We start from the raw sequence: 21,660 nt of genomic DNA, 5'->3' as shown, positions 1-21,660 counted from the left end.
AAATAATGATGTGATTTGAAACAGGTAATATCAACAGATGATTGTAATCATGATTTGGTACAAAATCTGTATCCAGGAAAGGCCTAGTCTTTGAGGAGCAAAGATGATCTCTGAGGATCTCCAGTTTGTTAACAAATGCATGGGAAAATTATTGAAATATTTAAAAACAATGTTCCTCAAGATAGGACGGGATTTTCACCATCTATTGTGCATAATATCATTAGATGATTCAAGGAGTCTAGATGAATTTCAGTGCATAAAGGGCATGGGCACAAGGCTACGCTGAAAATCCACGGTATCCGATCCCTCAGACAGCACTGCATCAAGAACCGCCATTCATCTATAATTAATATAACCAAACGGGTTCGGGATTACTTTAGTAAACCTTTATTAAGCTCTACAATAGGGAATTACATCCACAAATGCCAGTTAAAACTTTACTGTGCAAAAAGGAAGCCTTATGCTGTGTCCAGAAATGCTGTCAATTTCTCTGTGTTTGGAAGCATCTGGGATGGACCATCACACAGTGGAAATGTGTATTTTGGTCAGACAAATCAGTATTCCAGGTCATTTTTGTAAGAAATGGATGCCGTGTGCTCCAAACCAAAGACCAAAAGGACCATCCAGACTGTTACCAGCAACAAGTCCAACAGCCAGGGTGTGTCATGGTATGGGATTGTGTCAGTGCCCTTGGCAAAGGTAACTTACACTTCTGTGATGGCAACATTAATGCAGAAAAGTACATTGAGGTTTTGGAGCACCATATGCTGCCTTCAAACAGCAACTGTTCCAGGGATATTTCAACAAGACAATGGAAAACCACATTCTGCACACATTACAAAGTCATGGCTGTGGAAGAAGAGGCTGCCTGTCTCCTCTGTCCCCAATAGAGAATGTGTGGTGAATTCTGAAATGCAAAATGACGAAAACCCTGTATTTTTGCACACCTTAAGACCTGTTTGCAGGAAGAATGGGACAAAATAACACCTGAAACATTTCATCACTTGGTGTCTTCAGTCCCTAAACATATTTTAAGTGTTGTGAGAAGGAATGGCAACATTATAAAGTGGTAAATGCTGTACTATTTTTTAAAAATGTGTTGCAAGAAATGTTTATTAAAAAAAAAATAATAATAAAATTCATGAGGTAAAACATCAAATAATGTGCTGTTGTGTTGTTTTGAGTGCAATACAGGGGTCATTCAGAAGTCATTAATTCCCTCCATATTGCATCAGTCCTGATACTTTTTTAGTGGAGTCCTTCAAAGCAAGAAACCTGTGAAGCTTATAGTTAAAATCTATGGGAAGTTCATGAGGGGGCTTGTACTGCTGGGTCAAATTGGAACTCAGGTAGGAGATGAGTTTACAATCATTCTCATAATGAACCAGCTTCTCCTTGTACTTCTTCTGAGTGTAGGCCGATGTTCTGTTATATGCTGTGTAGAAGATGGCAGAAACAACATTTTATTTAATAAGAATTTAAAATGCTAAACTATGTACTTGTTGAGTGTACTTTAAAAGAACAAAGACCTCATATTTGGCAAAGCAAAAGTCACTGCCTCATTTCCTCTGAAGACTAAAAATTGAAAAATAAGTCATTACCTTTAAGATGTAAAACCAAGTAGTGTATAGCAGATCTCTTCATGCTGAGATATGGGAACTTGGGCTTGAGGTTGCCCAACTCAGTCATGCCTTTAATGATGGCTGTGGCTACTCCCTTGGATGGAGAATGCACACAAATAAGAGTTGATATTGATTCTAATCAAAGCATGGCTGAGACCCACATAGCCCCAAAACTGTCACTTTTTTTTTTTTTACTCCATAAAAGGTTTATAAAGCTTACTTTATATCAAGATTGGTGTACAACATAATCTGAATTCTAACAAGCAATTAGTGAAAAAATGCCAGTGGTTAATTTATTTCCCTCGTACCTGTTCCAAATAACCCAGTATTGGCAAAGAGGTCAGTTGCATTGGGTCTCCCATTGGTGGAAGTTTGAGAGGGAGCTTCTGGTTCAAGTAAGTCTCAGGTGATCTATGAACAGGTAGAAAAATAATACAATAAGAGATACTAGAACTTTTCTAACAAGTCATCAGTTTATTTGTATAGCCCTTTTAACAACAGACATTGTTGCAAAGCAGCTTTACAGAAAATAAAGACTTTAAACATATAAGCTAATTTTATCCCTAATAAATGTATTTATCCCTGATGAGCAAGCCTGTGCCAACATAACAACTATTATGGCTCACCGTAAAAACTTGTGTTGTTTCTCCTCTGTCTCAAAAATGTAGATCTTCTCCTGGTATTCCACTGCAAAGTTCACTGTGCCACGGACCACAGCCTCATACCTTCAAATAAAGGAAAATTACATTGTTTATTGCCTTCAGATAACACTTCATATTTTCATATTTCAAACTTATTTAAAAGTTCAGGATTTGACAAACTTACTCTGACTTGGTTAGTTATGTTTGTGTGGTTATTGACACTGGTGTGTTAAGTGCCTACATAGTATAAGCAGCAATAGTAAATATAGTGAAAACTAACTGGTATGTTGCATTTAACATTAATAAAATAGTTATGCACTTGTACACAAAGCTCAGATTTTTTTTAAAAATTATGTTTAAAATGTGTACATGCTGTACCTGTGCTGGCCTTCTAGGTATGTGACTGGACAGTAGCCTTGTAGCTCCACCTGCTGAGGGAAGCGACTCTTCACCTCTCCTGCATTCAGCTTACGGGGAAGAAGCTGAGGAAGGGGCAACTTATGAGGGCAGATTGGAGCTACGAATTGCTCTGGTGCCTCAAGAAACTTCTATTGTAATGGAGAGATGGGAAAAAAATGTTAGTCTTATAGAACGTTACTGTACATTTAGAAAATCTGATGTTTTGTAAATGAAAAAAAAATTGTACAACAGCACAGCTGCACAAGAACCTTACTGTTATCATGTTTTTCTCTATATATAAGTCTACCACATTTTCAACACAGCTTCACAAAGATGATAACATTAAATGTTGTATAATAATACAGCAGCAGTGCTTTGGTTAGGTATAGTATATTTTAAAGTTGTTTTGTTTAATGGACTATGTCTAGCTTTCAGTAGTTTACCGAATAATTAAAATATTTTTCCTGATTTGTGCGATATGTTGGCTACTACTTTTAAAGAGGGTTCATATTTCAAAGTTTCCTGATAGAACAATTATCTCCAACATAACATTATCAGTATACATATTTCAGATTTTAAATATTTCAGATTAGATTAACCCCCACCTCAAGATACTCCCTGGATGCCATTTTGTAGTAGTATTTCTTGAACTCTGCAGCCAACTCCAGGGAAGTATCAAGGGAGCAGTCGACCAAGTGTTTATGCAGAGCCAAACTCACAGGACAATAATGGCCAAACTCTCCCAGTCGAGACTGAAGCTCACTTGGAGTAATACACAGACGCTCTATGCTGGCAGCCTGGCCTGAATGAAAAATCATGAAGTTAAAACGTCCTTGAATCCATATTTTTAATGGGGATTGAGTGGTAAAAACTCAACTAGAGAAGTGTGGGAAGGAGTTTATCCACATATTTCCCTTGGGCATTCACCTTTACGAATTCTCTTCAGGTAGTTGTGGATATGTCGCAAACTAATCTGGGCTTCATCCAGAACCCGATGCCATACCCACCAACTGCTTTTGTGTGCATCAACTGGAACCCAGTTTTGGTACTGCTGATGGAAATGTTTCCTGAGTGCCTCCACCTCACGCTTAAAGCATGAAATCCGGACGTCCAGAAACTGAGTGCTGTCATGCATCGGGTATGGCCTGTAAAAGGGAGCAGGATGACAGCATTACTACACTTGACAGAGATAACACTTTTTATATTAATTTCTTTACTCACTGAATGAATTGCATTATGTCTGAACCAATTAGAGTCAAGTTAATCAACTAAATATTTATTGTAAGTGCTTTCAGGTCCATGTTGCAACATATACTAAATTCAACTACATACAGAGGTAAACACAATCATTCTGATATTGACTTAGACCTGTTTGGTTTCATCTTATCTTTCATGCCTCTCCTCAGCATTTCATCTTTGTTTAGTTGCAGCTCGATCACTTGAATGGGAATAATGCGGCGAGCTGCCATCAGGTCAGCCTGTCTTTTGGTCATGGGAAATCCATCCAGCACATACCTGGGTTGAAGATCAGACAAGTGCCTTTTCAGTTTAAGATAGCAAAAGTGTTATATCTGCCCTCCTTAAACTTTTCACACTAAAAGAAATTAAAACCCTTAAAGACGTCATGAGATTTAGAATTTGCATGCCACCACATGACATCACTGAGGATTTCTTTGGCATTTACTTGGATTTGGTTATGGTGAATCAAAAGTCTTTCCCTTCATAATGCCCTCATCTGTCTGGCTAAAAGCACAGCACCAGCTGCACTCATCTGTATAAAGATGGGCTTTTAAGTCGCAAGTGGACAAGTACTGTGACTTAGGCTACATCCACACGACAACGGCAACGAGATTTTTTAAAAAAAATATCGCGTCCACATGGGCAACGGATCAGTAAAATTTCAGGTCCGTATGGCAACGCAACGCTTGCTGAAAACGATGCAATACACATGCCACACCACTACGTGCGCTGTAAGACGGTCCCATCGGTGACACCAGAACAATAGAAGAAGTAGACGCATGCGCATAAACCCCTTCTTCTGTAGCATTAGTCACATGAAGTTTTGATTATTAATCAGTAGCGTAAAACGAAAGACGCGGAAAGAGGAATGAATGGGGGTAGATGGAAGCCGGTACGCCAACATTCTGATATCCTCCAGAATTCTTAAATGGTCCGGAATAAATTGAATGCTACACGTTGATGGATTACTTTGTTCTTCTATGCCCTTTTTGAGGAATGTATTGTCGGACTTTAACCAACATCTGAAGAGGTGAGATCGCTCCTTTTTTTTTTTCCTATGTTTGCTGGTGGGATTGTTTTTGTTTTTGGAAAGCGCACGGGCGATACGCGGTTTGGTACTGCTTCCGCAGTGTTTGGACTAAAGACTCTGCCCTAAGGGCTATTCTCTCACTCTCTCTCTCTCACTTTGCACCATTACACAATAAATATTCACAGTGAAAATATTTTGTAAGCGTGTTTCATGAACCAAGTTATAGGATTTGTTGACAACTCGCATCGAGTTCGTTACACTTCTACCCGGCGTGAAGCACTGACAGTCATGTGGTTGTGACGTCATCGTAAACAAATTCGTTCTACTCATCCAGACGACTTCGCAACGGGGCCGTTGCCAGATTTTTTCACTCTGGAACCTGTTCTCAAAAGATTTCGTTTTGGGGCACCCAAAACGCCGGTGCCGTGTGGACGCCAGGCCGAAACGATAAACAATTTTATCAGATTCACCTGAATCCGTTGCTGTGTGGACAGGGCCTTAGTGCCTAACATATGCTTTCACTGGTATAAATTCACACACTCTGACTCTTCTACAACATAATTAATTAAATTTTTGTTTTACTTTAGCACTCTTACCATGAGGAAACTGTAGGTTTGTAAAGGTTTGGAATGATGCTGTGGTCTGGCTATAGGGTTTGCCATTATATTGTCTTGTTTGTATTATGTTTTGAACAAAAGACATTGTCATATTTTCATAAAAACAGCTTGACAGAAATCTGGACTTAAATATTTCTGCAGTCACTAAGGGTTGCTCAAGCACCCAAAAATGGCAGTCTACAGGCTTGGGATTTTAAATCGCAACCTTCTGGTCAGTAGAAACAGTAGTGTAGTAGTAATAAAAATATGACAAAACACAATCAGTGTTAATCATGATTCAAAAGGTAATGTTTTGTTTAGATCTGGTTTCTTCAGAAACAATAGCTACTATAAGAAACTTACAGTTGAAATTGTTTATTACCCTTGTGTGCTGCAGACTAAGTTCAACAGAACCACTTCTAGGCACTGAATGGCCAGTTCATCAGGCACGGTCAAGCCCTGGTTCAAGTACTTCAGCATTTCAGTGGCAAGTTCTGTCTTGTCTTGGATACTGAGCACTGTTCGCATCACACCACCAATGGATAGGTGTGCCAGTCCATACTCACGGGCAAACATGCGGGCAACTACCCCATACATCATACACAAACATACAGAAATAAGAAAAACAGCTTTTGTTAGTTTGTGTTGTAGGTATGCTTTTAAAGTTTTATAAAAGCTGCATAAAATGATTAGCCTTATAATGTAGAGTTACTTAAGTCAGCATGGTCTGATATATGTCATCAAAATCACTGACCTGTGGTTTTTCCAGATTTTGGACTACCAATGACGGCAAGTTTGATAGGTAGCGAAGGGCTGGCCTTGGGCTGACGGAGGTATTTAATAGGGTTGATCATGAAGGTTTTGCATGTCTCCTTGGAGGCAAAGTAGTATATGTAATTGTGGAAGAGGACAGGAAAGCTAGTATTAAGAGGGTCCTGCATATGCTGGATCAGATCTCCCTCTGCATACTATACATCCATAAAGAAAAGAAAAAAAAAGAGAGCCATTATTAACATGCATTGTGTGCATATACTTTGTACATATACTGTATTTGTCAAGTGCATGTATAAATATACTTTTAAATACTTATATACTTGATTACATTCTTATTTATGAACATTTTTGGAGCGCTTTTATCTAGAAACTTCACTTATTTTGATATAACCTTCATATGTTGATACCTTGATATAACCTTTATATGCTAGATAAAAGACTGCTTTATAAGCTGCAACATAATTAAGGTGAAAGCTATATTGTTAAATTAAACCAAATTTTGCAATGATTAACGTGATCATTACAACTAGGACTATTCCTGCAGCAATATATTACACAGTATTGCAGTTGACAGCCATCCCCTGAATTTCGGAGGGCTTAAAGTCCCCCTAAAATCAAAATAGGTGTTTCAGAGCTTTCTTGTACCTCTACCTTTGTATTATGATTTGTAAAAAAAAATTATATATAGTAAAAAATGAAAAAGAAAATATAAAAATAGATTCAAGATAAAATAAATGCAGATATTCTCATTTTTAAGTTATATTTCATCACTTCTGGGAAATTGATTAATTATTCTTTTAAATGACTGAACCTGTAACAATCTTTATCTTTGATGAATTAAATACAAGTGTAGGTGAATACAATGGTGAGGAATCCTCCACAGATGAAAAAAAAATCTCTCATTAAAATCTTCAATGTTCTCCTTATTTAGCTCATTAGCAAAGCTACTGGCAATTTTTATTTTTGAGTCGGTGGATGCGTGATGTACACTGAATACTACTGTTGTGCAAATCAGTCCAATTATTCCAACACACATCACTCTGACTTTGGAAAAGGAAATACATGAACATATGGAATCAAATCGCAGCTCTCAATCCATTTCATGAGGACTCGAAATGGCTTGAGACACAGGGCAAGTGCTCAAAGTGTTCAAAGTCTGGTGGTCAAGATGCAACTGAACTTTGTCTTGGATGCTTCTACTCAAGAAGCTTGGAGGTGTGAACTACATGCAAGTAATTTTAATAATTTGAAAAGAGTGCTAAAAAATAAGCCTAAGAACATAAACAGAGTAAATGTTTCCCCATGTAAATATAGACATAATGTCACATCTGCACCAGCGATGCACCAGCATTCACAGTGGCCTTCAAACATGGCTGTCATGGACTATAACAACCATCCTGCACTTCACCATTCAGTCTCCCGTTTCCTGATTGCACACACCTGGACTCAGATTTCAGTTCACCATAGGATACAGGCCTGGCTAAAAATGTAAAAGCTGCCCTGTATCCACCCATCTCCAGCTCATGATTCAGAGCCTATTATCCCTCCAGTTTGCTTTGTGAAAGCCCAATCTTGGGAGATAGACCGAAAACTTGCTCAAACTTTGCTGTTCCATGTTCCTGCTGATTGCCTCACCAACTGTACCCATGTTGCTCCATGCCTGAGGCTGTCTGATCACTTGGGCACACATTAGTCTCGCCACTGGGCATCCAGGTAGTCAGCGCATCTACCAAGTGCTCAGGACTAAATATTGGTGGCTTAACATTTTGACAGATATCAATCAACATGAGGAGACGACTCCTCATGTTCAGTGTGTGCACAATTGAGGGTTCCCCGCATGCTCCCATAGGTAAACTCATGCCACTTCCCACATGTCAGTGTCCCTGGTCTCATATAGCCAAAGACTTTATCATTAGGTCTTCCTAATTCACAAGGAAATACTGTAATAATGGTCATCTCTGATCGCTTCTCCAAGTCACTAGAACTCATCCCTCTACCAGGCCTTCCCATAGCATTTAAAACAGCTGACATAATATTCACCCATGTGTTCCAATACGTTAGTATCCCAGAAGATATAGTCAGTGGCTGCAGGCCCCATTAGCATCATGACTTTGGTTCAAGTTGACGGACAAACTGGGCACGTCGGTGAGCCTGACATCTGGTTATTACCCACAGTCCAATGGACAGGTGGAAAGGGCCAAGAGATTGGTTGTTTCCTCAGTGTCTTTTGTGCCAAAAACCTCTTACCATGGGCTGAATACAGTGTCTTGCAAAAGTATTCCCCCCCTTGGCATTTGTCCTGTTTTGTCGCATTACAAGATGGAATTAAAATGGATTTTTGGAGGGTTAGCAGCATTTGATTTACACAACATGCCTACCACTTTAAAGGTGCAAATTGTTGTTTTATTGTGACACAAACAATAATTAAGATGAAAAAACAGAAATCTGGAGTGTGTATACCTATTCACCCCCTTTTGTATGAAACCCCTAAATAAGAGCTGGTCCAACCAATTCACTTAATAGGTCACATAATGAATTGATTAAGATCCACCTGTGTGTCATACGATCTGTCACACGATGTCTGTATAAATCAGCCTCTTCTAGAAGGACCTTTACTCTGCAACACTACTAAGCAAGCAACATGAAAACCAAGGAGCACTCCAAAAATGTCAGAGACAAAGTTGTGAAGAAGTATGCATCAGGGTTGGGTTATAAAAAAAAAATCCCAAACTTTGAATATCCCAGGGAGCATCATTAAATCCATTATAGCAAAATGGAAATAATATGGCACCACTACAAACCTGACAAGAGAAGGCTGCCCACCAAAACTCACAGACCAGGCAAGGAGGGCATTTATCAGAGATGCAACAAAGACACCAAAGAAAACACCAAAAGGAGTATCTGTCCATAGGACCACTTTAAGCCATACACTCCACAGAGTGGGGCTTTATGGAAAAGTAGCTAGAAAAAAAGACATTGCTTAAAGAAAACACATTTGGAGTTTGCCCAACAGCATGTGGCAGACTCCCCAAACACATGGAAAAAGATTCTCTGGTCAGATGAGATTAAAATTGAACTTTTTGGCCATCATGGAAAATGCCATGTGTGGTGCAAACCCAACACCCTGAGAACACCATTCCTACAGTGAAGCATGGTGGTGGCAGCATCATACTGTGGGGATGTTTTTCATTGGCAGGGACAGGAAAGCTGGTCAGGATTGAAGGAAAGATGAATGGCATGAAATACAGGGCAATTCTGGAGGAAAACCTGTTTGAATCAGCCAGAGGTTTGAGACTGGGACAAAGGTTCACGTTCCAGCAGGACAATGACCCTAAACATACTGCTAAAGCTACACTGGAGTGGTTTAAAGGGAAACATTTAAATGTCTTGGAATGGCCTAATCAAAGCCCAGGCCTCAATCCAATTGAGAATCTGTGGCATAATTTAAAGATTGCTGTACACCAACACAACCCATTGAACTTGAAGGAGTTGGAGCAGATTTACCTTGAGAAATAGGCAAAAATCCCAGTAGCTAGACATGCTAAGCTAACAGAGACAAACCCCAAGAAACTTGCAGCTGGATTTGCAGCAAAAGGTGGCTTTACAAAGTATTGACTCTGGGAGGTGAATACCTATGCACACTCCAGATTTCTGTTTTTTTCATCTTAATTATTGTTTGTGTCACAATAAAACAACAATTTGCACCTTTAAAGTGGTAGGCATGTTGTGTAAATCAAATGGTGCTAACCTCCCAAAAATCCATTTTAATTCCAGCTTGTAATGCTACAAAACAGGACAAACACAGAGGGGAATGAATACTTTTGCAAGACACTGTACGCTCAGAACTTTCTGCATCACTCTGCCTCCCAACTTACGCTCTTCCAATGCATACTTGGCAGTCAACCTCCCTACTTCCCATAGGATGGTTCTCCCACTGATGTACCCGTAGTTGAGAAATGGTTTAAGTGTCATGAACAAGTGTGGGAGAGTGTCTACCAGCGCTTAGAGCAAGTGGTGCAAAAGTACAAGCACTTCATTGACCATCTCAGAGGGGAACCCCCCCCCCCCCCCCCCAATATAACCCAGGTGACTGACTATGGCTGTCAACCAAAGACATCAGGAACCTACAAACCTGCAAGAAACTCAGTGCCAAGTACATCGGTCCCTTTAAAATCATCCAACGCATTAACGACATTACGTACATGTTTGACCTGCCCAGACACAGTAGACACCCACGTTCCCAGACACCCACGTTCCATGTGTCATGCCTGAAACCTGCCATTCCAGGTCCACTAGCCACCCACATTCCCTTCACTTCACCTCCTAAAACTCTCACCCTTGACTGACAACCAGTTTACATTGTACATAGTATTCTAATCTCTGACTGCATAGATGGCAAGTTGGAGTATGAAGTGGGGGGCTATCGCCCCGAACAGCACTGCTGAGTCCCAGCTAGGGACCCACTTCTATGGGTCTAAGCACCTCAGTAAACCAGGCCCTTGCCCCTGGGGCCACCTGAGAAAAAGTATTGCTCCCGGAGTGAGCCCTACTGGGGGGTCATGTCTGCACCAGTGAGCACTCAAGCCTCCACTTCCCAGCATTCAAACATGGCTGACATTGACTACAATACCCATCCTGCACTTTGCCAATCACAGTCTCCCATTTCCTGATTACATGTACCTGGAGTCAAGCATTATTGCACTTATTTAAGCACTCTCACTGCACCTAGTCTTTGTGAAGTAAATGTTCAGTACATCCTGACTGACTTTACCAAGTCTTATTAGTTTCCATACTGATATTCTGGTTTTGACTTTATTTTGTATTTTTGGACTTTGTCTCTTGACTCTGCCTTTGATATCCTGTTTCTGCCTTGCCTGATTATCCACCTTGATTTTGTCTCATGTTTTAGATTTGTCTGCCCAACTGCCTGACTCTTTCAGCTTTTACATCTGTCTGTCGCCTGCATTCCTGACATATAACTTATTCACCAACTTAGAACATGGGTTCATTGGCCAAATGAATGCCTCTTGTTTAAGGTTAACTAATTTAACGTTTTACAAAAACAAACAAAAAAAACCCCCTGCTAATTTCTAACAGTTCTAATGAAGTACCCCAACCATATAACAGGTTCATGAGTTTCATGAGCCTGTGACGTCAAGTACTGTCTCAAGCAAGAAGCCTGTAACCAAAACAGAATCAGAATTTGCAACTGGATATATGATGTATGAGCCATATCAAGTAACTCTACTTTTTTATATTTATTGTCATCATCATTTTGTAGTGATGGCTCCAAAGCAAATTCAAGAGTTTAAATAAATGAGCATAAATTATAATAGTCCAGTCTGTCACTAACCCGGATAGGATCCCAACACCCAAAGGCACTGTAGTACTTGTAAGAGGAGTGCAGTAATTTTCGAGCAATGGCACAGTTGATGGGATGACATCTTTGAAATAGAGCTTCCCTGTTCTCCACCAGGGGCTTGACTTGCTTTAGTAGCTGGCTGCGCACAATGTGAGGCTTCCGGTTAGCATTGATTGTCAGGTGAGGAATCCAGTGTTCAGACAGAAGCTCCTGAAAGAAAAAAAAAAAGGTCAGTATTAGTGTTCATTTTTTGTATTTTATTTTACGTGTCGGGCGGCACGGTGGTGTAGTGGTTAGCGCTGTCGCCTCACAGCAAGAAGGTCCGGGTTTGAGCCTCGTGGCCGGCGAGGGCCTTTCTGTGTGGAGTTTGCATGTTCTCCCCGTGTCCGCGTGGGTTTCCTCTGGGTGCTCCGGTTTCCCCCACAGTCCAAAGACATGCAGGTTAGGTTAAATGGTGATTCTAAATTGACCGTAGGTGTGAGTGTGAATGGCTGTCTGTGTCTATGTGTCAGCCCTGTGATGACCTGGCGACTTGTCCAGGGTGTACCCCGCCTTTCGCCCGTAGTCAGCTGGGATAGGCTCCAGCTTGCCTGCAACCCTGTAGAAGGATAAAGCGGCTAGAGATAATGAGATGAGATTTTACGTGTCCTGTTTTGTATCTGGCTAAAACAAAGATTATTTCCTACTGATTTAATTTCTGTCAATAATCAATTTACAACCCCGATTCCAAAAAAGTTGGGACAAAGTACAAATTGTAAATAAAAACGGAATGCAATGATGTGGAAGTTTCAAAATTCCATATTTTATTCAGAATAGAACATAGATGACATATCAAATGTTTAAACTGAGAAAATGTATCATTTAAAAAGAAAAATTAGGTGATTTTAAATTTCATGACAACAACACATCTCAAAAAAGTTGGGACAAGGCCATGTTTACCACTGTGAGACATCCCCTTTTCTCTTTACAACAGTCTGTAAACGTCTGGGGACTGAGGAGACAAGTTGCTCAAGTTTAGGGATAGGAATGTTAACCCATGCTTGTCTAATGTAGGATTCTAGTTGCTCAACTGTCTTAGGTCTTTTTTGTTGTATCTTCCGTTTTACCGGTATGATGCGCCAAATGTTTTCTATGGGTGAAAGATCTGGACTGCAGGCTAGCCAGTTCAGTACCCGGACCCTTCTTCTACACAGCCATGAGGCTGTAATTGATGCAGTATGTGGTTTGGCATTGCCATGTTGGAAAACGCAAGGTCTTCCCTGAAAGAGACGTCATCTGGATGGGAGCATATGTTGCTCTAGAACCTGGATATACCTTTCAGCATTGATGGTGTCTTTCCAGATGTGTAAGCTGCCCATGCCACACACACTAATGCAACCCCATACCATCAGAGATGCAGGCTTCTGAACTGAGCACTGACAACAACTTGGGTCATCCTTCTCCTCTTTAGTCCGAATGACACGGCGTCCCTGATTTCCATAAAGAACTTCAAATTTTGATTCGTCTGACCACAGAACAGTTTTCCACTTTGCCACAGTCCATTTTAAATGAGCCTTGGCCCAGAGAAGACGTCTGCACTTCTGGATCATGTTTAGATATGGCTTCTTCTTTGAACTATAGAGTTTTAGCTGGCAACGGCGGATGGCACGGTGAATTGTGTTCACAGATAATGTTCTCTGGAAATATTCCTGAGCCCATTTTGTGATTTCCAATACAGAAGCATGCCTGTATGTGATGCAGTGCCGTCTAAGGGCCCGAAGATCACGGGCACCCAGTATGGTTTTCCGGCCTTGACCCTTACGCACAGAGATTCTTCCAGATTCTCTGAGTCTTTTGATGATATTATGCACTGGAGATGATATGTTCAAACTCTTTGCAATTTTACCCTGTCAAACTCCTTTCTGATATTGCTCCACTATTTGTCGGCGCAGAATTAGGGGGATTGGTGATCCTCTTCCCATCTTTACTTCTGAGAGCCACTGCCACTCCAAGATGCTCTTTTTATACCCAGTCATGTTAATGACCTATTGCCAATTGACCTAATGAGTTGCAATTTGGTCCTCTCGCTGTTCCTTTTTAGTACCTTTAACTTTTCCAGCCTCTTATTGCCCCTGTGCCAACTTTTTTGAGATGTGCTGCTGTCATGAAATTTCAAATGAGCCAATATTTGGCATGAAATTTCAAAATGCCCCACTTTCGACATTTGATATGTTGTCTATGTTCTATTGTGAATGCAATATCAGTTTTTGAGATTTGTAAATTATTGCATTCCGTTTTTATTTACAATTTGTACTTTGTCCCAACTTTTTTGGAATTGGGGTTGTACTCCATGTGCTTCCACGGAAGGCGGTCGCATTCTCTGCTCTCCCTTTCCCTCCTTTTTTTCCCTGCTTGTGCTTCTGTGTCTTGTCTCGTCTGCTGTACTTTTTGAAGAGATTCTCCCTGCATTACTTTCTAAACTAAAAAAAGCATGGAATTGATAAACTGGTCTCCTAATGAAATTGACTCAGTTTTCTTGACGAGAAGCCTGGGTTCGGGGGAACCCGTCTGTCCTGCCGGAACATTTGCAGCTGGTTACACGATGGACGCGTGGGAGCGGTGGTGGGTCATGTGCCTGGCAAAGCTGTTGGCACTCAGACTGTGGACATTCAGAACTTGAACCACAATATGGTTGTTATCTCTGAGCAGCTTTCAGCTTTGCAAGGAATACGTTTTTCGGAGACTAATTTGAATTTGTATTTGAATAGAAGGGACGGAATGGACAGATATGGACGAGCGGTGTGGATGTGCAAAGACTGCATCTGGAAAGACCAAACAATTTATATCTTATCGACATTCGGCTCCCTGAGACAGCACCGGCCTCGGTTCAGGCCGTTGCTGAGGAAACATTTCCCCCTGAAGGTCACTGCCGGGAGACACTCTCACTGTTAGGGTTTTGCTGGGATTCGAACCTGGCTCGCTGGTGTGATAATCCAGCAAACCCCCACTAGGCCACCAGGGGGATGACTCAAGTGCAGAGGCGTGAGGCGGAAGTAGAAAAGTATCAAAAATTTTATTTACAAAAATGTACAATCCACGGCAAAAAACAAAAGTAATCCAAAAGCTCAGAAGATAAAGGGAAAATAAAAAATATCCAAAAGTTCAAAGTCCAAAAATAAGAAAAGAAAAGGCAAAAATGCAAACACTCAGAAGATCTCCAAAAATGGTAAAAACAAAATTCAAAAAGGTCCAAAAAGAAAGCAAAGTACAAAAACCACAAAGACACAGGCAAGAAACATGGAACAGAGGGAACTAGCACTAACAGGCATAGCATAGGAAATAGACTCTGTGACAAGGGAACAAAGGCCGAATCCCATTTCACCCCTTGGACCAACCCCTTAGCCCTTCCCCTCCATTTTGCGCGTTCACGTGAAGGGGTAGGGGTATCCCAATCCCAGTTAACGCGGAGGGGTAGGGGAAGGCGTAGGGCTTCTGTACCCCTCCAAACGGAGATTTTCCTGGAGCAGACTCCGAACGAAGGGGTTTGAGTGATTTCCCACAATGCCATGCGGATTTCAGCGAGATTTCATGCGGATTTCAGAAAGATGGCGGTTCCCGCGGCGAAAGATTGTCATAAATGTATTTTCTCCATTATTTACGTGTTTTAAGTTGTTATCCAGAGGAAACACGCCGCTTGATTCGCTTTCGAGCTGAGAATGAGCAGCGATTTCTGAAATCCAAGCTGCTGCTAAAAAGCTTTGGGAGTGAGTATTGTTTTCGGTTGCTTTACTGCGTACGTTTTGTTCTGTTATTCTCGCTTTTATTGTTTACATGAGTGTTCTGACACCTCATTCTGTCGGATGTGGTGCACGAAGCGCCAAAGATATCCCATTCAGTGGTGTTAGTTAACAAATCACACCCTGCCAGCAGAGATTTCTGCCTCTGACTGTAGCGGCTGGTCGCAGCCAATGACGCGTCGCGTTTTGCTAACGTAAACGCTGACGGAGGTACGCGATGACGTATGCGATCGTTGAAGGGCTATCCCAATACGTAAGGGTTGAATTTCAAGCCCTATCCCTTGTAGCTCAGTTTCAAGGGGAAGGGCCAAGGGGAAGGCGGAGGGGAAGGCGGAGGGGTAGGGGTAGAAATTAGAATTGGGATTGAGCCAAACAGAGGGGTATTTATACACACACTAATTAAGGAACAGGGCGGGGCAGGAAACAGGCAATGAAGACAAAACACAAAAACACAGTGGCGGCCTCTAGAGGCCAAAACAAACATGACAAGATGGAAATAACAGCGGCCTCTAGAGGCCAAAACAGTCCCAGTCCTAACAGGACCCCCCCCCCCCCCCCCCCCCAGGAGCGTCTCCTGACGTTCCCAGGGCGATCCGGATGGGCCGAATGGAAGTCCCGGCATAGTCCTTTATCTAGAATGTCCCGGGCGGGGACCCAACAGCGTTTCTCAGGGCCATAGCCCTCCCAATCTACTAGATATTGAAGCCCGCTGCGGACCCAGCGGGAGTCAAGCAGGCGATGCACGGTGAACACAGTCTGACCCTGGAAGATGCGGGGGGGTGGGGGGTTCCTAGGGGCAGGGGCATACGTGGACATCAGTACGGGCTGCAACAGGGAAACATGGAATGTGGGGTTGATCCTCAGAGTCCGGGGCAACTGGAGCCGGTAGGCGACAGGGTTCACCCTGCGCACCACCTTGAAGGGGCCAATGTAACGAGGAGCAAGCTTGCGGTTCTCCGCCCGCAGCGGAAGGTCTTTAGTGGACAGCCAAACCCGCTGCCCAGGGCGGAAAGCGTGGGCAGGTCTTCTGTGACGGTTGGCCTGAGTCTGGTTGGTTCTGGAGGTCTGGATGAGGGTCTTCCTGACCTTGCTCCAGGTCTTGCGACACCGTCTCACATTTTGGTTGACCGAGGGCACCCCCGTGTCCTCCTCCTGGTCCGGGAACAGAGGTGGCTGGAACCCGAATTGGCACTGGAATGGCGACAGCTTGGTGGCCGATGACTGCAGGGTGTTGTGGGCGTACTCTGCCCATGGCAGCCAGGTGCTCCACGATGTCGGGTTATCCATAGCCAGGCCTCGCAGGATGGTTTCCAGGTCCTGGTTGAGCCTCTCCGTCTGGCCATTGGACTGTGGGTGAAACCCAGAGGAGAGGCTGGCAGTGGCTCCGATTACCTTGCAGAACCCGTGCCACACTCGGGAGAAGAACTGGGGCCCTCGGTCTGAGACGATGTCCTGCGGGAGACCAAAGACTCGGAAGACATGAGTGAATAATAGTTTAGCAGTTTCAAGAGCAGAAGGGAGCTTGCACAGAGGTAAAAAGCGGCAGGCCTTGGAGAATCTGTCAACTATGACCAATATGACAGTGTTACCTTGTGACTCAGGGAGACCCGTGATGAAGTCGACTGCCATGTGGGACCAGGGACGCCCGGGAATGGTCAGAGGATGCAGGAGACCCTGGGGGTGCTGTCATGGGTTCTTGCTTCTGGTGCACACTTCGCAGGAAAGGACGAATGACTTCACTTCCTTCTCCATGCTAGGCCACCAGAAGCGCCTTCTCAAAAAGTCCAGGGTCCTTCGAGCTCCCGGGTGGGCGGTGAGAGGGGACGAGTGACCCCACTGGAGAACCTTGGCCCGGGCTTGATGTGGGACGTACAAGAGGCCCGGTGGCCCCGTCCCAGGACCGGGGTCCTGGCGTTGGGCTCGTCGGACGGCCTCCTCAATACCCCAGCGGACAGGGGCCACAATCCGGGACACAGGTATAATAGGCCCGACTTCACTCTCCCTGTTAGTGGCAGAGAACAGCCTGGACAGTGCGTCAGGTTTGGTGTTCTTGGAGCCGGGGTGGTACGATAGGGTGAAGTCAAACCGACTGAAAAACAGGGCCCACCTAGCCTGTCGTGGGTTCAGTCTCTTGGCTTGCTGGAGGTACTCCAGGTTCTTATGGTCCGTCCACACCAGGAATGGATGTTGCGCTCCCTCCAGCCAGTGCCTCCATTCCTCAAGGGCCAGTTTGACCGCTAGTAGTTCTTGATCCCCCACATCATACCGGGACTCCGTAGGGCTCAGGCGGTGGGAGAAGTATGCGCAGGGGTGCAGCTTTCCTTCCGAACGTTCAGAGAGCACCGCGCCGACACCACTGTCCGAGGCGTCCACCTCCATGATGAATGGTTGGGAGGTGTCCGGGAGGACCAGAATGGGTGCCATGCAGAAGCGGTGCTTGAGGTCTTTGAACGCCTTTTCCGCCTGAGGAGACCAGACATAAGATCCACCTGTCCCTTTGGTGAGGTCCGACATGGGTGCTGCTACAGAACTAAAGTTCCTGATAAACTTGCGGTAGAAGTTAGCAAATCCTAAGAACCACTGAACCTCTTTGACGGACTTGGGAGTGGGCCAGTCCCGGATGGCCAGGGTCTTGGCTGGGTCCATTTGGAGTTGGCCTGTCCGTACAATAAAACCCAGAAAGGAGACCCCGGGAACATGAAATTCGCATTTCTGGGCCTTGGCGAACAGATTGTTCTGTAGCAGCCTCTGGAGAACCTGGCGGACATGGTGGCGGTGCTCCTGCACGGTCTTGGAAAAGATAAGGATGTCGTCGAGGTAGACAAAAACGTACAGGTTAATTGTGTCCCTCAAGATGTTGTTGATTAGGGCCTGAAAAACAGCTGGTGTGTTGGTGAGTCCGAAGGGCATCACCTGGTATTCGTAGTGCCCAGATGGGGTGTTAAAGGCAGTCTTCCACTCGTCTCCCTGTCGGATACGGATGAGGTGGTAAGCGTTCCATAGGTCCAACTTGGTGAAGACGGTGGCGCCTTGGAGCAGGTCGAATGCTGTGGACATCAGCGGAAGGGGATATCGGTTGCGCACAGTGATCTTGTTCAGGCCCCTGTAGTCAATACATGGTCGGAGCCCCCCATCCTTCTTGCCGACAAAGAAGAAGCCGGCACCAGCAGGTGAGGTGGAGGGTCGAATGAACCCAGAGACCAGGGCATCTTTGAGGTATTCCTCCATGGCCTTGCGTTCTGGCTGAGAGAGGGAAAACAATCTGCCACGAGGAGGGGTAGTCCCAGGGAGCAAGTCGATGGCACAGTCGTAGGCCCGGTGCGGAGGAAGAATGGCGGCCCTGCTTTTGCTGAATACCTCCTTCAAATCCCAGTACTCTGTGGGAACTTGAGATAGCTCGGTGAGATCAGGGGGCTCGGCAGGAGACACAGGAGAGCTAGAGAGCAGACAAGAGGCATGGTACGCAGGGCCCCATTCCACAACCTGGCTTGTTACCCAGTCTATACGAGAGTTGTGGCGGGTAAGCCAAGGAAGGCCTAGAATCACTGGGAACTCTGGTGAAGGAATCAGGTGCAGGGATATTTCTTCCTTGTGACCTTGAGACTGGAAGAAGACTGGAGAAGTTACTTGGGTGACTCTTCTGTCACCTAAGGATTGGCCATCCAGGGCAGACACAGACAGTGGGACTTCAAGAGGTGCAGTCGGGACATTGATACTTTGGGTGAAGTGAACATCCATAAAGTTTCCAGCCGCCCTGGAGTCTAACAAGGCTTGACAAGAGTGGACGGACTCACCCCAGGAGATGGACGGGATGTAAACTCCTTGGCCAGGAAGTTCAGGAGAGAGGGTAGGCCCCGTCACAACCCTCCCTCGGCTGGACGGGGCGGTCCTTTTCCCGAGAGTTCGGGACATGATGCTCGGAAGTGACCAGGCTCGCCACAGTAGATGCAGCACTTGTCCCTCCTTCTGCGCTCCCTCTCAGATGCGGAGAGGCGAGTACGACCCACTTGGATGGGTTCTGGACAGTCACTGGAGGAGGTAGACGGGCTCCAGGTAGAGGCAGGGAGGCCGGGGAGGCTCAGGACTTGGCGGCGCTCTCTCATCCTGTTGTCCAGACGAGTAGAATGTGAGATCAGTGTTTCGAGGTCACTAGGGCATCCGATAGAAGCCAGACCGTCTTTGATGGGGTCAGACAGACCATGGTGGAAGGCTGACACCAGGGCAGTCTCGTTCCATCCACTTACTGCTGCGAGCATCCGGAACAAGATAGCGTAGTCTGCGACGCTTCCCCCTTGCCGGATGGACATGAGCTTTCTGGCTGCGTCTTTACTGATGTCTGCTTGATCGAAGACATGAAGCATCTCTTCAGTAAACAGCTGGAAATCAGAGCACTCGGGTCCCTGTCTCTGCCAGATAGCAGTGGCCCAGGCCCGCACCTTACCAGCTAACAAGGTTATCACAAAGGCAATCTTGCGGCAATCCGTAGTGTAGGTGGTAGGCTGAAGCTCAAAGGTGAGTTGGCACTGGGTAAGGAACTCTCGACACTCACTGTGCTTGCCATCATACCTCTGTGGTGCAGGAAGGCTGGGTTCGCGAGGTGAGGAAGGCAGCATGGCAGGAGGCACTGGAGCAGGATGCAGGAGCGGATGGTGGAGCAGGAGCAGAATCAGGCGGAGGAGATGGGGGCAGAGAAGTCAGCTGTGCCAGGGTTTTCCCAATCTGCTGAAGCAGTACCTCGTGACGAGCAAGGGTCTCACGTTGGCTTGTGAGAGTCCGTCCATGAGTGTCCATGGTGGATCCGAGGCGTGTTAACGCAGCCATCATTCCCTGAAGGTTGGCCGGGTAGACAGATGAAGAAGCCTCTGCTGAGTCGGTCATGACGGAGTCTTTCTGTTAGGGTTTTGCTGGGATTCAAACCTGGTTCGCTGGTGTGATAATCCAGCAAACCCCCACTAGGCCACCAGGGGGATGACTCAAGTGCAGAGGCATGAGGCGGAAGTAGAAAAGTATCAAAAATTTTATTTACAAAATGTACAATCCACGGCAAAAAACAAAAGTAATCCAAAAGCTCAGAAGGTAAAGGGAAAATAAAAAATATCCAAAAGTTCAAAGTCCAAAAATAAGAAAAGAAAAGGCAAAAATGCAAACGCTCAGAAGATCTCCAAAAATGGTAAAAACAAAATTCAAAAAGGTCCAAAAAGAAAGCAAAGTACAAAAACCACAAAGACACAGGCAAGAAACATGGAACAGAGGGAACTAGCACTAACAGGCATAGCATAGGAAAAAGACTCCGTGACAAGGGAACAAACAGAGGGGTATTTATACACACACTAATTAAGGAACAGGGTGGGGCAGGAAACAGGCAATGAAGACAAAACACAAAAACACAGTGGCGGCCTCTAGAGGCCAAAACAAACATGACAAGATGGAAATAACAGCGGCCTCTAGAGGCCAAAACAGTCCCAGTCCTAACACTCGCATTCCTTCTCTAACTTTCTGCGGTCGCCATTTTTACCCCCAGTGTGACAAGCGGGTGCGTGACCAGCGCCTTCATGGCTGCAGGAGCGGACGGCTGCTTGCTTACGCTGGATTACCTCCTCCCCTCCCCCCCCACCCCCCTTACCCCTGATTCCCCCCCTCAAGTCCCGTGTTTAAAGTGTACTTGTGTTATTGTGTGCTTATGTGCAAAGGTTTTTTAAATGTTCCCACACTGTACTCTTGACAGGAGCATAGTGGGGGGGTGTTCTTTTTTCCTTATCTCACCTCATGTTGTGTTTCCTTTTTATCTTCATCCCTGTCTTCCTGTCCTGTCTACCCTATGTCAATTGTATGTTGTATATGTACGGACAGGTTGACGGCTAATTTCGCTGGTACATGTGACTAGTGACAATAAAGGGCTTATCATTATCATATCATACTCAATTCCAAACTATGCTTACCATTATCATGGTGAGTTTGTCGTCATCCCTGTCAAATCTCTCACTGATCTCTATTCCTATACGATCCTCTGCACTGGCCTCAGACTCTTCTTCCTCTATGTCCTCTTGCTCCTCCTCGGGAAACTCCTCCAGCAGCCTTTCTTCTATCTCTTGCTCCCAGTTCAGCTGCTCATCATCTCCTTCATTTTCTTGTACCTCCTCTTCCTCATCATCCTTTTCCTAGGTGAAGAAAGGAAAGCAAGATCATATCAAGGGTTTATCCCCTTGCACTACTGTGTTAGC

The 21,660-nt window shown here is 44.5% G+C and overlaps 1 protein-coding gene across 1 annotated transcript in view; it reads right to left on the bottom strand.

Moving 5' to 3' along the window:
* Positions 1–1,090: 1,090 nt before the first annotated feature.
* Positions 1,091–21,660, bottom strand: part of ak9 (adenylate kinase 9) — a 32,357-nt gene continuing 11,787 nt past the window's right edge. Inside the window, exons 17-28 of the mRNA XM_060917360.1 lie at positions 21,379–21,597; positions 11,655–11,873; positions 6,282–6,495; positions 5,910–6,111; positions 4,031–4,177; positions 3,590–3,807; positions 3,268–3,464; positions 2,642–2,811; positions 2,249–2,347; positions 1,931–2,033; positions 1,602–1,716; positions 1,091–1,435 (exon numbers count right to left, since the gene is read on the bottom strand). Coding sequence (XP_060773343.1) covers positions 1,212–1,435; positions 1,602–1,716; positions 1,931–2,033; positions 2,249–2,347; positions 2,642–2,811; positions 3,268–3,464; positions 3,590–3,807; positions 4,031–4,177; positions 5,910–6,111; positions 6,282–6,495; positions 11,655–11,873; positions 21,379–21,597 — 2,127 coding nt within the window. The 3' untranslated portion in view covers positions 1,091–1,211. The remainder of the gene's footprint in view (positions 1,436–1,601; positions 1,717–1,930; positions 2,034–2,248; positions 2,348–2,641; positions 2,812–3,267; positions 3,465–3,589; positions 3,808–4,030; positions 4,178–5,909; positions 6,112–6,281; positions 6,496–11,654; positions 11,874–21,378; positions 21,598–21,660) is intronic.

Source organism: Neoarius graeffei, chromosome 3 (genome assembly GCF_027579695.1).
Source record: "Neoarius graeffei isolate fNeoGra1 chromosome 3, fNeoGra1.pri, whole genome shotgun sequence".
Taxonomy (NCBI): domain Eukaryota; kingdom Metazoa; phylum Chordata; class Actinopteri; order Siluriformes; family Ariidae; genus Neoarius; species Neoarius graeffei.
The sequence above is the reverse complement of the archived record's forward strand: the minus strand, read 5'-3'. Positions and strand labels throughout refer to the sequence as shown.